General features: G+C 29.8%; 1 protein-coding gene across 1 annotated transcript in view; it reads right to left on the bottom strand.

Moving 5' to 3' along the window:
* Positions 1–2,170: 2,170 nt before the first annotated feature.
* LOC108907922 overlaps positions 2,171–13,788 on the bottom strand; it is a 14,079-nt gene continuing 2,461 nt past the window's right edge. The window contains exons 3-15 of the mRNA XM_018711760.1: positions 13,595–13,673; positions 12,484–12,662; positions 12,016–12,184; positions 11,268–11,465; positions 10,859–11,013; positions 10,017–10,096; positions 6,512–7,097; positions 5,287–5,469; positions 4,805–4,883; positions 4,570–4,748; positions 4,345–4,513; positions 4,079–4,294; positions 2,171–2,300 (exon numbers count right to left, since the gene is read on the bottom strand). Coding sequence (XP_018567276.1) covers positions 2,186–2,300; positions 4,079–4,294; positions 4,345–4,513; positions 4,570–4,748; positions 4,805–4,883; positions 5,287–5,469; positions 6,512–7,097; positions 10,017–10,096; positions 10,859–11,013; positions 11,268–11,465; positions 12,016–12,184; positions 12,484–12,662; positions 13,595–13,673 — 2,387 coding nt within the window. The 3' untranslated portion in view covers positions 2,171–2,185. The remainder of the gene's footprint in view (positions 2,301–4,078; positions 4,295–4,344; positions 4,514–4,569; positions 4,749–4,804; positions 4,884–5,286; positions 5,470–6,511; positions 7,098–10,016; positions 10,097–10,858; positions 11,014–11,267; positions 11,466–12,015; positions 12,185–12,483; positions 12,663–13,594; positions 13,674–13,788) is intronic.

The raw sequence follows: 13,788 nt of genomic DNA, 5'->3' as shown, positions 1-13,788 counted from the left end.
TAGGCGTAAATATTAAAATTAATAATTATTTATGTATAATACAACTGTATTATATTTATCTGAGATCACAATATTTCTTTTTCTCGATAAAATATCGGCAATTCAAAAGTGCAGCCGCCAGAGCCATCTACTGTCCTAGAGACAAACTATGTGCAACTTAAGTACGCTGTCAATAGAGGTCTCTCTTGTAGTAAGTAGGCGTCAAAATTAAAATTAATAATAATTAATGAGATCACGGTATTTCCATTTCTTAATAAAAATCGGTAGAGCTAAAATGAGCCATCAGAGCCATCTACTACCCTAGAGTCAAACTACGAGTTTCATCTCAGGAAACTGTCAATAGAGGGCTCGATTTGTAGTGTAATTAGGTAGAAATATTAAAATTAAACAATATTTAATGTATAAAACAGCTGTGTTATATTTACCTAAAGTCTCAGTATTTTTTGTTTTCGATATTAACAATGTTAAAATACGGCCGCCTGAGCCGTCCATGTTCCTGGTGTCGAACTGTATGTTCAACCTCAGCAAACTGTCAATAGAGGACTCTCATTTTGTAACGTAAATACTGAGCAATATTAAAATCATTAATAATTAATGTATAATACAACTGTATTATATTTACCTGCGATCTCAGTATTTCTTTTTCTGGATAAAATATTGGCAATTTAAGAATGCAGCCGTCAGAGCCATCTATTTTCCTAGAGACGAACTAAACTTAACCTAAAGTCACTGTTAATAGAGGACTCGTAAGTAAATAGACAGCAATTTGAAAATTAATACTAATTAATGTATAACAATGTTATATTTACCTGAGATAAATATTGGTAATGATAAAATGTAAAGTCTTCAGATATATACTAAAATGCTGCCGCTAGTGCCATCTAGTTTCCTATTGTAGAACTATGTGTTTTATCTCAGGAAACTGTCAATAGAGGGCTCGATTTGTAGTGTAATTAGGCGAAAATATTAAAATTAATAATATTTCGTTCAATCATTTTAGTTCTCTCTGTATAAAACAGCTGTATTGTATTTACCATAAAACAGAGAAAAGATATTTACCTAACATCTCAGTATTTCTCTTTCTCGACATTAGCAATGCTAAAATACGACCACCTGTGCCATCTATTTTACTAGCGTCGAACTATATGTTTAACCTCAGCATACTGTCAATAGAGGGTTCTCATTTTGTAAAGTAAATACTCGGCAATATTTAAATGAATAATAATTAATGTATAGAACAGCCGTGTTATATTTACCTGAGGTCTCAGTATTTTATTTTCTTGATAAAATATTGGCAGTGTTAAAATGCTGACACCTGAGGCATCTATTTTCCGAGAGTGGAACTATATTTGTTTAATCTCAAGAAACAGTCCATAGATGTCTCTCATTATGTAACGTAACTGGCAATTTTAAAATTAATATTTGTTAATGCATAATACAACTGTTTTGTTTACCTGAGATCTCAGTTAATCTTACTTAATGGAACAATCAACATTTAAAATGGATGAGATTAGCCGTTGTATATTTTTCTATGAATTGTCTACAAAACAGACATGAAGCAGAGATTCTTCTGATTTCAATTTAAAAAAATCCATGTCACTGCTAAACCAAATTCATTTAAGCTCTGAGGGTAGGATGCGCAGTGGCAAATAACGGATCTCATTTTACATTATATACCCTTTTTCTGATTTGCGCGTTTCAACCGATATTATTTTGAAATATTAACCAGGTTAATTGTTTAAAATATTTTCCTATTACACTTGAAATTTAACATGTTTAACCTCTTTAAAATATAATCTACAAAAAAGTAAGTGGGACATTCCTTTACTTTTTTTTTTAATTTATGGGTATCTAAGGATTTGAGTGAACAGAAATACATCTTATGGATGCCTCGAATTGGAACGTTCAATTTAGCAAAGGACGACACCTTTTTGGATACGCATAAAATGTGCACATTAACACTTCTCCTATTTATAACTTAACGCATACTTATCATTTTTTTGCAGTAAGTCCCTTGTTGACTGTAAAAAATAGGAAGGTATATGACTTCTCCATTTATTAGACAAATCAGGTATATTTAATTCTATGGAATTTTATTCTATAACTAAGATATATATAAATCATATCATTATAAATATCAATACTTATATATTAGGCGATGTAAATTATATTATAAATATGATTTTTAAAAATATATGTCCCTGCCGTCAGTTACAGATGTAGTACCATCTTCTTGGGATTTTTTCAGTTTTTCCACTTCGTAAGATTTGTTACAGCAAGGGGCTGCCAATATAACTACCCTGCACAAACAAATAAATATATTTATAATTTATAGGATTTAATTTACTTTGTTAGATACCAGGAGACCATAGGATTCATAACAAATGGTATTTGGTACATCTATACAGGAGACGTTAACTATTAATATAAAACAAGAGGAATAATACTTCTTCCAATAGTATAAAAGTATAACGTATTATATTTCTGCAGGTACGTATTTAAAGAACAAACTTTACCAATACTTTTTGACATTAGAAATTGCAGGTTCTGTTTTTATTATTTTTCTAACTATTGTTCAATATCTGAAATCAATTTTTCGAAGTTTGAAAATTTTATTTCATAGCAAGAAAGCATTAAATTTTACTGTTTTACTCTTTCCTTTAAATTTTTGACATACTTTGTTGTGCTTTATTTAACTACGTATTTCTTTTGTACTTTGTGTTTAACCTCGGGAAACTGTCAATAGAGGGCTCTATTTTGTAGTATAATTAGGCATAAATATTAAAATTAATAATAGTTTATGTATAATACAACTGTATTATATTTACCTGAGATCTCAATTTTTGACATACTTTGTTGTGCTTTATTTAACTACGTATTTCTTTTGTACTTTTCTCAATAGAGTATATACTGAAAACAGAAATAAAAATGTCTGTCTCAGTGCCATTACTGGGGAATAAACCAATATTAAAAAAAAACATCTAAATTAAATTAGTCCCTAATTGATTTGGATTTGTAATTGATAATACAATTGTTGTTTGAATACGAACAAATAAAAATATTAGGAAAACAGCATAGTTATTTTGCTAATTTAAGTATTATAAATATAAAAGTAATACAAATCTCAATTTTCTGTATATTCGACAGGGAAGACTAACCTGTTTACTTATTTTTACCACATAATTACATATTTATATATACCACAGTGGAGAAAATATGTAAATTGGCTACCAAATTTGCATAAAAATAAAAGACTAGAAATAAACTATAAAAATCAACAGACTGTCGTTAAATACCTACCAATTTACCTTTACACATGTAGTTTTTATATTACCTTATAGCATTTCTATTTTTATATTTTTTTCGCTGTTCAATAGACTTCAGTTAATATCTTTTTTTGTTGCAGTTGATACATTTTTTAAGTGATTATTTTAAATGATTGCCACAGATTGACAGATACGGTAATACTCGTCAAAATAAAAAAAAAAAGATTCGTATGAATATATACGTTATAAGAGAGGTGTTAACAAAAAAGTTAATGGTGCTGACAAAAGTTCAATTAATATTGGGCTCGTAAGTGTTTTCCATCATAACCTTTTAAATTTCCAACATTTCCGGAAGTTTGCATGAAAATTCGAAAAACTTTTAGTCTAGTCGATATCTGTTTCGGGAAGCTGAGAAAAAGTCGATTGAAGTTGCGCTAGTAAATTATGCTGCTCGATTGCTGTGAAATGTATCAATCTTTTTTGCATCAGAACAGTTAAAATACATTTCCGATTTAATCAAATTTTCATAGTTATAAAGTCTTTGCTTCAAACAATCAAAATCACTTTTGATTGTTATTGTATAGTACAAGTAGTACAACTTTAATCCACATTTACACTCACTTAAACTTGCGATAATACATGATTATCAGCTATGTCAATTAAAGTCAGCTATTAATTTATAAACTATCAAATATCAAAGTCTTGGAAATGTAAATAATAATAATAATAATTAATAAAATCTAAATTTTTTTCATGTGTTACCAACTTTTTGGTAGACACTACAATAATTTTTTAAACGTTATTCTGTTTACCTCTTCTTGAATGACCTCCATACTTCCTTCCTATAGACGAATATTAAAAATATTATAAGACCATAAATGGCATTGCAAAAGTCGGATATGTACCAAATGAAGAAAGTGTCAGCATGCGGATCTCTTTCTGCTTGTCTCATTTCTACTGCCCACGATACGATCTCCAAGCTCCAGTTAATACCCATTGCCAAAAGTAGTTTCAAATATAAGTGGAACCTATAAAAAAAATGTAATAAACAGTTTCATTACATACTAACCTAACTTACTTTTGTTTGTCGTATTCATACGAGCTCCTTTTTGTACAATGTTGAAAACCTATCGTGTCTTTTTTTATTTTATGTATCTTTATAGCTGTCAATATAAACAAAATAATGTTCAGGCCTATAATAACTGTTATTGGCCCATAAAAATACGCAAAAGTTGATCGTAGACCATCTGAAAGCATTAATATACTATAGTTCCTAAAATAGACTTTACTTCAATTGTCCCACCTTCCAAGAAACATTTACTTCTTCCAACTCCCGGATAGTACGGCGAATTCGGGTCACCAAACGTGTTAAATATAAAAACCAAAAATACGTGAATAAGGGGTAATCCCCAGGCGTATATAAAATAAATTATGAAACGTCTCCTCTCCGATTTCGTTTCTCTGGTAAAATTTGCTAAACCCCTAAAACAAAATGTAACTGTTGACTTTCTAACAAAAAATTTTGGCAGCTGACTTACCCAAAGGCAAACCATGTATCGAAACACATAATGTTCATCCAAAAGATTGAAGCCATGAAGAAGAATATGATGGAGTAGCCTAAAATGATTATGAAGTTTTGGTAAATTACTTTCTGAAAACAGTAATTATAATTCAAGTTAACAAATTGGAAGAAAGGTTCTCAGTAATCTCAATAACATTTCGATTTATTCCAGTTTAGTCAAAAGTTCCTAGAGTATACCAAACAGCATATTCCTTCATCTTGATAAAATTAAGGAAAAGAATATATCTTTATTCTAATTATCATAGGATTATATAGGAGTATGTATAGGTATTATGTTGCTGCTATTGTTGTTTCATCATCTGAACGCAGCGTATATTAGAACTACGAGAATAAAAGTGTTATTTTTTTCCGATCTTCGACATTTAGAGAATTCATGATAATAAGGGTAATACCTAGAAAATTTGGAAGTAACATACAAGCAATTGTTCTTGTACTCACCTATAGTTTGGCATGGAACAGGCTCGATATAGCCCGGGTATAGTTGGACTATAACTAGGAACACGTAAGCCAAAAATAAACTCAAAGAGTAGAACATTATCACTTTTCGATGGACACTGGCATTTGGCACCATAGCAAAAACTAAGAACGTAAGGACGAGGAATGGCATCGATATTATCATACCTAAAATATTACATTGTTAGAAACGAAATAAATTACTCGTCCATCATGCATCAGATATAACAAAAACAAATATCTTGCGAAAAATTTATTTGGAAGATTGAATATGTATTCTAATATTGCCTAGATATATTTTCGTATCTAGATTTAGGGGCCTGCTAATGTTATCTTCCAAAAAAAAATACTATTGATATTTCCGAAAATAAACAGAGAATCTAGTTTTAGTTATTAGATGGAATTAAACTAGTCTATATTTATTTCTTTAGGATTAAATACAATTTTATGTTTCTTTCAAACTAGTATAAAATTCAACAGCTTATTATATCGATTTTGAATCACTGTTAAATACTGCATGCAGAATATTTCATTGTAATTTATATTTATATATTAACAGACATTTTCTGCTTGAAGTTCTTTATAGTCATTCAATAACAAAAATCTGAACATACTGGTAAATGTATCTAAAATTGAGTATCATTTGATCATAAGATGAAACATAGTTTAAATTTCTTTAAAACTTAATATCTTATTATTTAAAACTTATATCGATATCTAACATTTTTATCTGCTGTTCCACTAAATTCTGTATTGTTCCATTCTGATACGTCATACAGTGATTCTTGTAAAAGAAGTGATGTGTTATTCAACGGAATTGGTTGCGTATGTTAAAATGGGAAAATATTTGAAAAATCTAAATAATTAAAGTAAATTCCTGTGCATGTGCAAGTACTTTGAATTGATAGATTTCAGCATGGTATCTGATTGGCATCTAATCTTCTGAGACAAAAAGGTCAATTAAATATGGTTTCTATAAATTTACAAAAATTAGACAAATGTCTCACATTGAGTACAGAGAAATACCGGTCTATCAAAATATTTAGGAGATTAAAATGATTTTCATATTAGATTTATCTAATTCTTATTAGACTGAAGCTTATTTATTTTTATCGTTTCGTTGTTATTTTGTGATGTATCAACCAATACCCTATATGTGATTTGTTATATTGTCAATAACTTTTTGAAAAAAAGAGTTGAAAGTTATTACCTACAGAGTTAACTATTCTCGAGACATATACGCTCGGTTTTGTGTTCGTGTAACACAAAAAAACCGTCAGACCATCCTCCTCATCAACACAATACCTGCTGCTGTCATAGATTTTATATCGGGAAGCAGGATAATACAAACTGCCATTCTCCTGTATATATACCCTTTCTGTTATGTCACTGTTGTTTATTTTGAAATACTGCCAATCGTCGTTCTTACAGTCCAGCATACCAATCATGAAATTATCCTCTACGGTCAAATTATAAATATTTTCGCGTCTGCTACATATGGGCACGTTGAAAGAATGAGATTCCTTCTTGATACAAACGCTCTCGAACACGTTTTCGAACGCATCTTCGTAGTGTTGTAAATAAAAACCTTTCTGGCAGCACTTCCTGATGCAAGGTCTCGTTTTTTCACAGCCACAGTTTTGTGTGATGTTCTTCGTGTAACTTTCATAGTTGGAAAAATTACTGCACAGGTCTATTACGTCTTCCGCAGCACTATTATCACTCGCGATATTTAAAACCGCAAAACTCAACGCTAACAGTACTTTCATATTTACAGCTCTATTGTAACCATGATGCTGGTATTAAATAATAAAATATTCATATAAGTGGATCCGAATATCACAAACTGGTCTTCGGCTGCTGCACGGAAAGGTCACATGAAAAAAAGAATACGGGTTTTTCAAGAACTGTTTACGGTTGTTTATAAGTTAGATGGATATTTTTACTACCGATTTTATTTATTTACCCCATCGGCATGTACCACCAGAAAATGTAAAGTACTGTTATAACGTTACAACACCGAACCCTCAGACTTACTGAATCATAAATGTGATACATATGCGATTCTACAAAATACAGACAATGGATTTCCGGATTGTTGCGAAAAAATTAACTTTTAAAGATTGGGAATCCACATATACAAGAATTCAGATAACTAATCTGCGTATCGGACGGGCGCTACCGAGAGCTGACGAAGTTGAAACGACAGTTACTACTAAGTTGGATACAGGCTAGATTGAAATTTGCTCGCGCATGTCATCAGCATAAGTATACTTGGAAAATATAAGAGAATCTGCATAATATGTATTTATACTTGCAGATGCGATAAAACATAGTTTGAATTCTTATAATCTAACTGTTTATGTATGCTTCTGCACTGAGTCACCCAGCTCAAATTTCAGTCTCTCCTAAACGCTTCAATAATAACTTTTGTAAGTACTTAATTATAACGGGTGATTTTTTTAATTCGTCGTCAAAAAAGTTAATTCATTTTGCAAATTTCGAATAACTGGGAAATTGTTACTTGTAGAAATGTAAATGGCTGGTAAATAATGTACTTTCGGTGTAACTAGAAACAACGACGTGACATGGAAGTTTCCTTCGCAGACCAGGGCGGATCTGTTTTGATTTTGTGGATGTGAGAGGGGGCAACCAATTTTTTTCTGGATTAACTTCAGTACAACTCACATAATAAAAGTGTAGATCCCTAGATCTGTGCGAGGTCCGGAACGTTTTCAAAATTGCAACTATGTTTAAAAATTTTTTAAAAATACCGAGTTTTTACTTATATCTTGGAACCTATGCAATTTGGAAGAATATTGAAAAGGAAAAAAAGTTCTAGAATTGAATTTTGCATAATATACTGTCAGTTAAAAACGTTTAAATTTATTACCGATGTTGCAAAATAGCAATAATTGATGAAAAAAAGGCAAAATAATAAAGTTTTTTGGATAATTTTTTAAAAATATTTTAATTATTCCGAGGGCATCCTAATTTTGGTAAAAAAAACTATAATAGTATAATAAAACAACACACTAAATTTAATTAAAATCAGTTCTATAGTTTTCGCAAAATATTTTTTTCCGCTGATTTATCTATGTTACCGATAACTTATGGATATGAAAATTTTCTCCAGCTTAAAACTCGGAAAAACGAAGCCACTATTGCTAAATTGTTTATAAATTAACGGTAAATGCCGATAAATTGTAACCGCTTAGGTATATCTCGAGAACCAATAAACGGAATTTAATTTATTTTTTAAAGAAGCATCTTTTCGAGTACTTTCAAATTATAATTTTTGAAAAAACTAAATTTTAAATTGATAAATGTAATATAATTATTTAAAAATAGAGAAAAAATGCGAAAATTTGAAAAATTTACTGTGGCCATTTGAAAGGTTGAGCGGTCTTTTCGATGTGAAAAAATTTTCAAGTATCTAGATGCTTTATTTGAGGCTACATTCTGAAAATTTAAAAATTTTTGTCAAAATTTAAATTTTCAATTTAAATTATTTTGCGAAAACGTAGAACAAGTTTTAATGAAATTTGGTGTGTTGTTTTAATATACTCTAATTTTTTTTTACCAAGTTAGAATGCCCTGGGAGCATATAAAAATTTGAAAAAAAAATATCCGAGAAACTTAATTTTTTTTCATCAATTCTGGAAAATTAAAGGCACAGGGATAACCTTTCGTGTCTTAGTATAAATTGCTACTATTTATTTCTTGGAATATATTTTAAAATAGCTAAATAACTTAATTTACTTTACATTCATATTTGAATCGTTTGCTACTCTAGTTTGCCAGGAACAAGTTTTGAATTATGTACCTACCTATATCTCTAAAATAAAGATAACTTTGTCACACGACAATGTATAAACTGCGTCACTTTTCAGGAAAATAAATATTCAAGGTAATGCATATTTTATTGCTGACAGTTATTAAGAAGTCATACGAGAAATCTGGGAATGTTAAGGATAATTATGTCTGCGTTATTAAACATCAACCTTCGAACCTTCTGATTTGTTGCATAATTATTAGAATAATCGCAAATCATTAATATTTCATCTACATTAAATTTCTAGAATTGCATAAATTTGTAGTCTGTAACAGACAACTAACAGTGGTATAAAAAATAATTTCTGTAATTCTACAAATTAATTATAGACGTTTAAAATTATGTAAAAATTCGAATTTTGTCACGTGAGAAAGAACGCATTGTGACATCATTTAGTGCGACCTGCCTCTAGTCTACACCTCCTTTCTTTGCTGACGAGACGGAACCTAATCTAAAGAAACGCGCATGTCAGAAGCCTCCAAGTAAAGTGAATTTCGCTGTTTCTAGATACTAGACTATACTGTCAGGCAGTTCTGTACCTGTCATTCATCTTTCCGATTCTCGATAACACTAAATGACGTCATAAATTAGCGCGACATCTAGTATTCTTACTACATGATTATGTGGGTTGCTCTTTTGAGGAAAAGTTGAAGGAGACGTTAAATAGACAAATAAGAGTGAAATAAAAGTTTAGCTTTTAAAATTATGTGTCAAATGTGTCAAATACGACATTCAGGGATCTAACTATTCCCATGATTAACTTCCATGACTGAAAAAGCAGAACATGTTACAAATGCAGTGAGTGAGTACTTGGTAAAAAGTGTTTATGAAATTATAGTAGCTAATCCCTAGTGTAACTGTAACATAATGCGAATCTTACGTTTGGATTTGGACGATAGTCGAGTGTAATCGGTATATCCGCTACATTCAACATCTTTACTTTTTTTGGTATACAAGATGCTAAAATATTTTTAAAATTCGTTTTCATATATACTTTCCAAACACAATTTACATTTATAAAAATTTTAAATACGTTTAGACTTTATAATTGATAATATTAATAAATGAAAAGTAAAAGAAGTCTTTTAAAAACAAGTTTTTACTAAAATGCACTAAGAAGAAAAAATAAACCAAGGTGTTTATAAAACCCGTAATATTGTGTAAACCCCAAACCCACGAAAGGATTGAATATGGCTGCTCTATAGAATTGCCATCATACTATCTACTATCAGTATGTTCACGTTCTTATGCGATTTAAAAGCTGGTTTGTACAAATTATATAAAAATTAACACTAAAATATAATCCAACTAGTAATTTTTTTACTACTTCATACTGCATGTATTGATTTCGAGTGAAACAAATATGTGTTTTATTCAGATTTATTTAAAACAAGGAGTTCCCATTGCCATAGTAATGTAACAATATATTACCAAGATGTGAGACTAAATAAAGGTTAAGATAAAACTTTCAGATATAAATCTAATCCCTTAAAGCTAATATGAAAAATATAAGCACAAGAAAGTAATTATACTTTTAACTTTAACTTAAAAAATTACTATGGCAATATAAAACTTTATTTTACAATGAGTTAATTAATTTCATTGTTTATTTGATTGTGAGTACAAAATTAATACGTGTTCTACTTGTTTTCGTTTTAACATTAGAGAATGTCTGATAAAACAAGATGGAAAATTTAAATAAGACTACTACACCTTATTAGCGCTGAGTAAAACACATTTTAATTTTGAGGCAACATTCTTTTCTCTCCTCTTCCTTTGTTGAGTTCACTTCAACGGTGGTCGTTGAGGCCAGTTTCTGTGGTGGAGTAGTTACTGGACCGAGTTGTTTGGGATTTTTTTCAATGAATTTGTTATACCTGAAACGCAATCAAACACGCAAAGGGTGATTCCTCTTATTATATCGACAAAACCAACACCCGCAATTGTAATAGTATTGATTACAGTTGATATACGATTAATATAATACCTAACTTCATTTAATTCAATAACTCTCTACTTCAAAAGTAGAGTGCGTAGTTCTTTTGACGTGTATTCTGTGTTTTATGCTTGATTTTACATCTTGGGAAAAGAGAAACTGACTAAACATGACAATTACAAGCAATTTCCTTACCGTTTCCTAAGGAACCGCCAGATATTCTGCTTGAAGAAGAATATGAAGAAAATGAGTGTGTACATTATATTGCTGAAATCCGTTAAATACCAGACATACGAAGGAATACTTTTCGCGTACCAGTCAATTGCCCACGTTATTATTTCCATGATCCAATGAATACCCACGACGAATAACATTGTCACATACAGGTTGAACCTATACAAATTATTGGTCTTCTTATTTACATGCTCGGTAATACTTAAAAAGTTTTTGGTTAGTAAGATGATCTACTATACGCCAGTGTAAAATATTAGGGTAGCTAAAATGAAATGCAATGGATTGATATAGCTTCTGATTGGAGAAAGTTTTGCTCGAAACGAACGACGTTAATATTTCGTTTACAAAAATAGGGAAAGTAAGTAGGTACAGGGTGATTTACTATATTTTGACCTTCCCTTTAACTTTTTTTCTTCAAGAGTTATAAAAAAATATGAAATACAAAAGTTGCACGATTTTTTATGAATTTTTCGAAAATGATAGTTGAAAAACAAATGAAGTCCAAACAAAATGGCCGCTAATGCTAACTTTGTTCTCTTATATGGAACACCCTGTATATTTTTACATATTTGGATAGAACGTTCCCTGTCGAGCATAGTCATGTACGGTTTTTTGGGCGCATCTCTAAAAATAAGCGAGATACCATTAAAAAACGAAAAGGTTTTTTATTTTTATTAGAATTAAATAATAAAAAATTATTAGCACTTACTTTTGTTGATCACCTTTATAAAAGTGTCGTTTGCTATCGTATTGTCTCAGTATGGAAGTCTCCTTTACAACTCGTTGGATCCTTACAGCAGTCAAAATGAATAATGTGACATTTACAGTAACCACAATCACTATCGGTCCGTAGAAGTACAACAAATTTGGACAACCATCTGAAATGACGGTAAATAATGTATCGATTAAGTAAATTACATATGCTAAAAAAATTCGTAATGCTGCGGAAATGGTTGAGTAGTAATAATTATTATACATTAGATTAGTCTATTATTGATTTGATCAAGGTATACCTAGGTGGAATAATTTTATTTTAAGGGATGTAGTGTAACACTTCAAGAGTTTGATAAATGTATTATAAATTCAGTTTCATGTTTATGTTTGGTTTGCTATTAAAATTAATTCCATTTGCAAATAAAACAGTTACAAATTAATAATATACATGAATATTTTTTACCTCTCAAGAAACATTTCTCATATCCAACTCCTGGGAAATAAAAAGAATCGCTGGCGCCGAATGTATTTATTAAAAATATAACTAGAAAGTGCAAAGATGGAACACCTACAGCATAGGCAAAATACATTAAAAATCCTTTTCTCTCTGCAAGTTTTCTACCATTAAAGTCACTCATATCTCTGAAAAAAAAAAAAAACGCATTAAAGGTTTCCAAATGTAAGGATCCCTTTTTAAACCTATTCTGTAGGTTTATAGGTTAAGGGCCCCATATTCTTTAAATAGTGTTTTCCGCAAAGACAAATAATTTCAAACATTTAATAACTGAATAATCTAAAGCTTATCAAATAATAGGAATGTTACGTCATGCCACCCGAGTATTTTCAAAGACGCCGCAGTATAACGAATAAACAGGTGCAAAAAACGATCAAACCATCACGGTTTTAGGTACTGAAATCTACGAAAATACTAACTTTTTTATATATAATTCCACATGTAAATATTCTTATAACATTTACTTGCTTAGTCCTATATATAAAATTGTTTACTTTTATTTATAAATACGTGAAAATAATTTTTAAAATGTGGGGTTAGAATAACAGCAAACGCATGTTTTCCAAACGCTTTTTTTTAGTTATTATTTTATTTGAGTAAATTTAAATGGTAACAATGAATAAACAAAACATCAAGGATTTTATTTTTGTGCTTACTTTTGTTCTACACGTTTTACTTTTAAAGATTTCAGTACCTAAAAACGCCAGAAATTTCACTATTTCTCGGCCAGGAATATGGCCACCTTAATTTAAGAACATTCCATTGACGTATCTAATTTACTTACATACATGAATGAATTAATGATTTTCTATATTCTTAAATTATATATTGCTAAAATGTAGTAAATAAGTAAAAATTCTTCTTTGTTTTCTTACACTTTTCAGTTTTCTGAATAAAGTTAGTGGATAAGGCAGACTGAATACAAATGAAACAAGAAAATTGTTTTATGACATGACCATACATATTACATGCAAATATAAACTAAAAAATATATTTGATATATGTCTAAATAATGGCAGCAAAATAAACTTATTTTTTTGAAATAGAATTGATTACTCACCTAAACGCAAACCATATATCTAGACATACAACGTTCATCCAAAAGAACGATGACATGAAGAAAAATATTATCAAATAACCTAAAAATCATTTAAATCATTAATAGGAAAATAAAAAATCAATATATTCATGTTGAAAAAAAATATGTGAACATAAGTATTTATAATATATTATTTTATTATTTTAAAAGCTGGT

This window comes from Anoplophora glabripennis, unplaced genomic scaffold (assembly GCF_000390285.2).
Source record: "Anoplophora glabripennis isolate ALB-LARVAE unplaced genomic scaffold, Agla_2.0 scaffold78, whole genome shotgun sequence".
Taxonomy (NCBI): domain Eukaryota; kingdom Metazoa; phylum Arthropoda; class Insecta; order Coleoptera; family Cerambycidae; genus Anoplophora; species Anoplophora glabripennis.
This window is presented reverse-complemented; position numbering and strand designations above follow the sequence as displayed.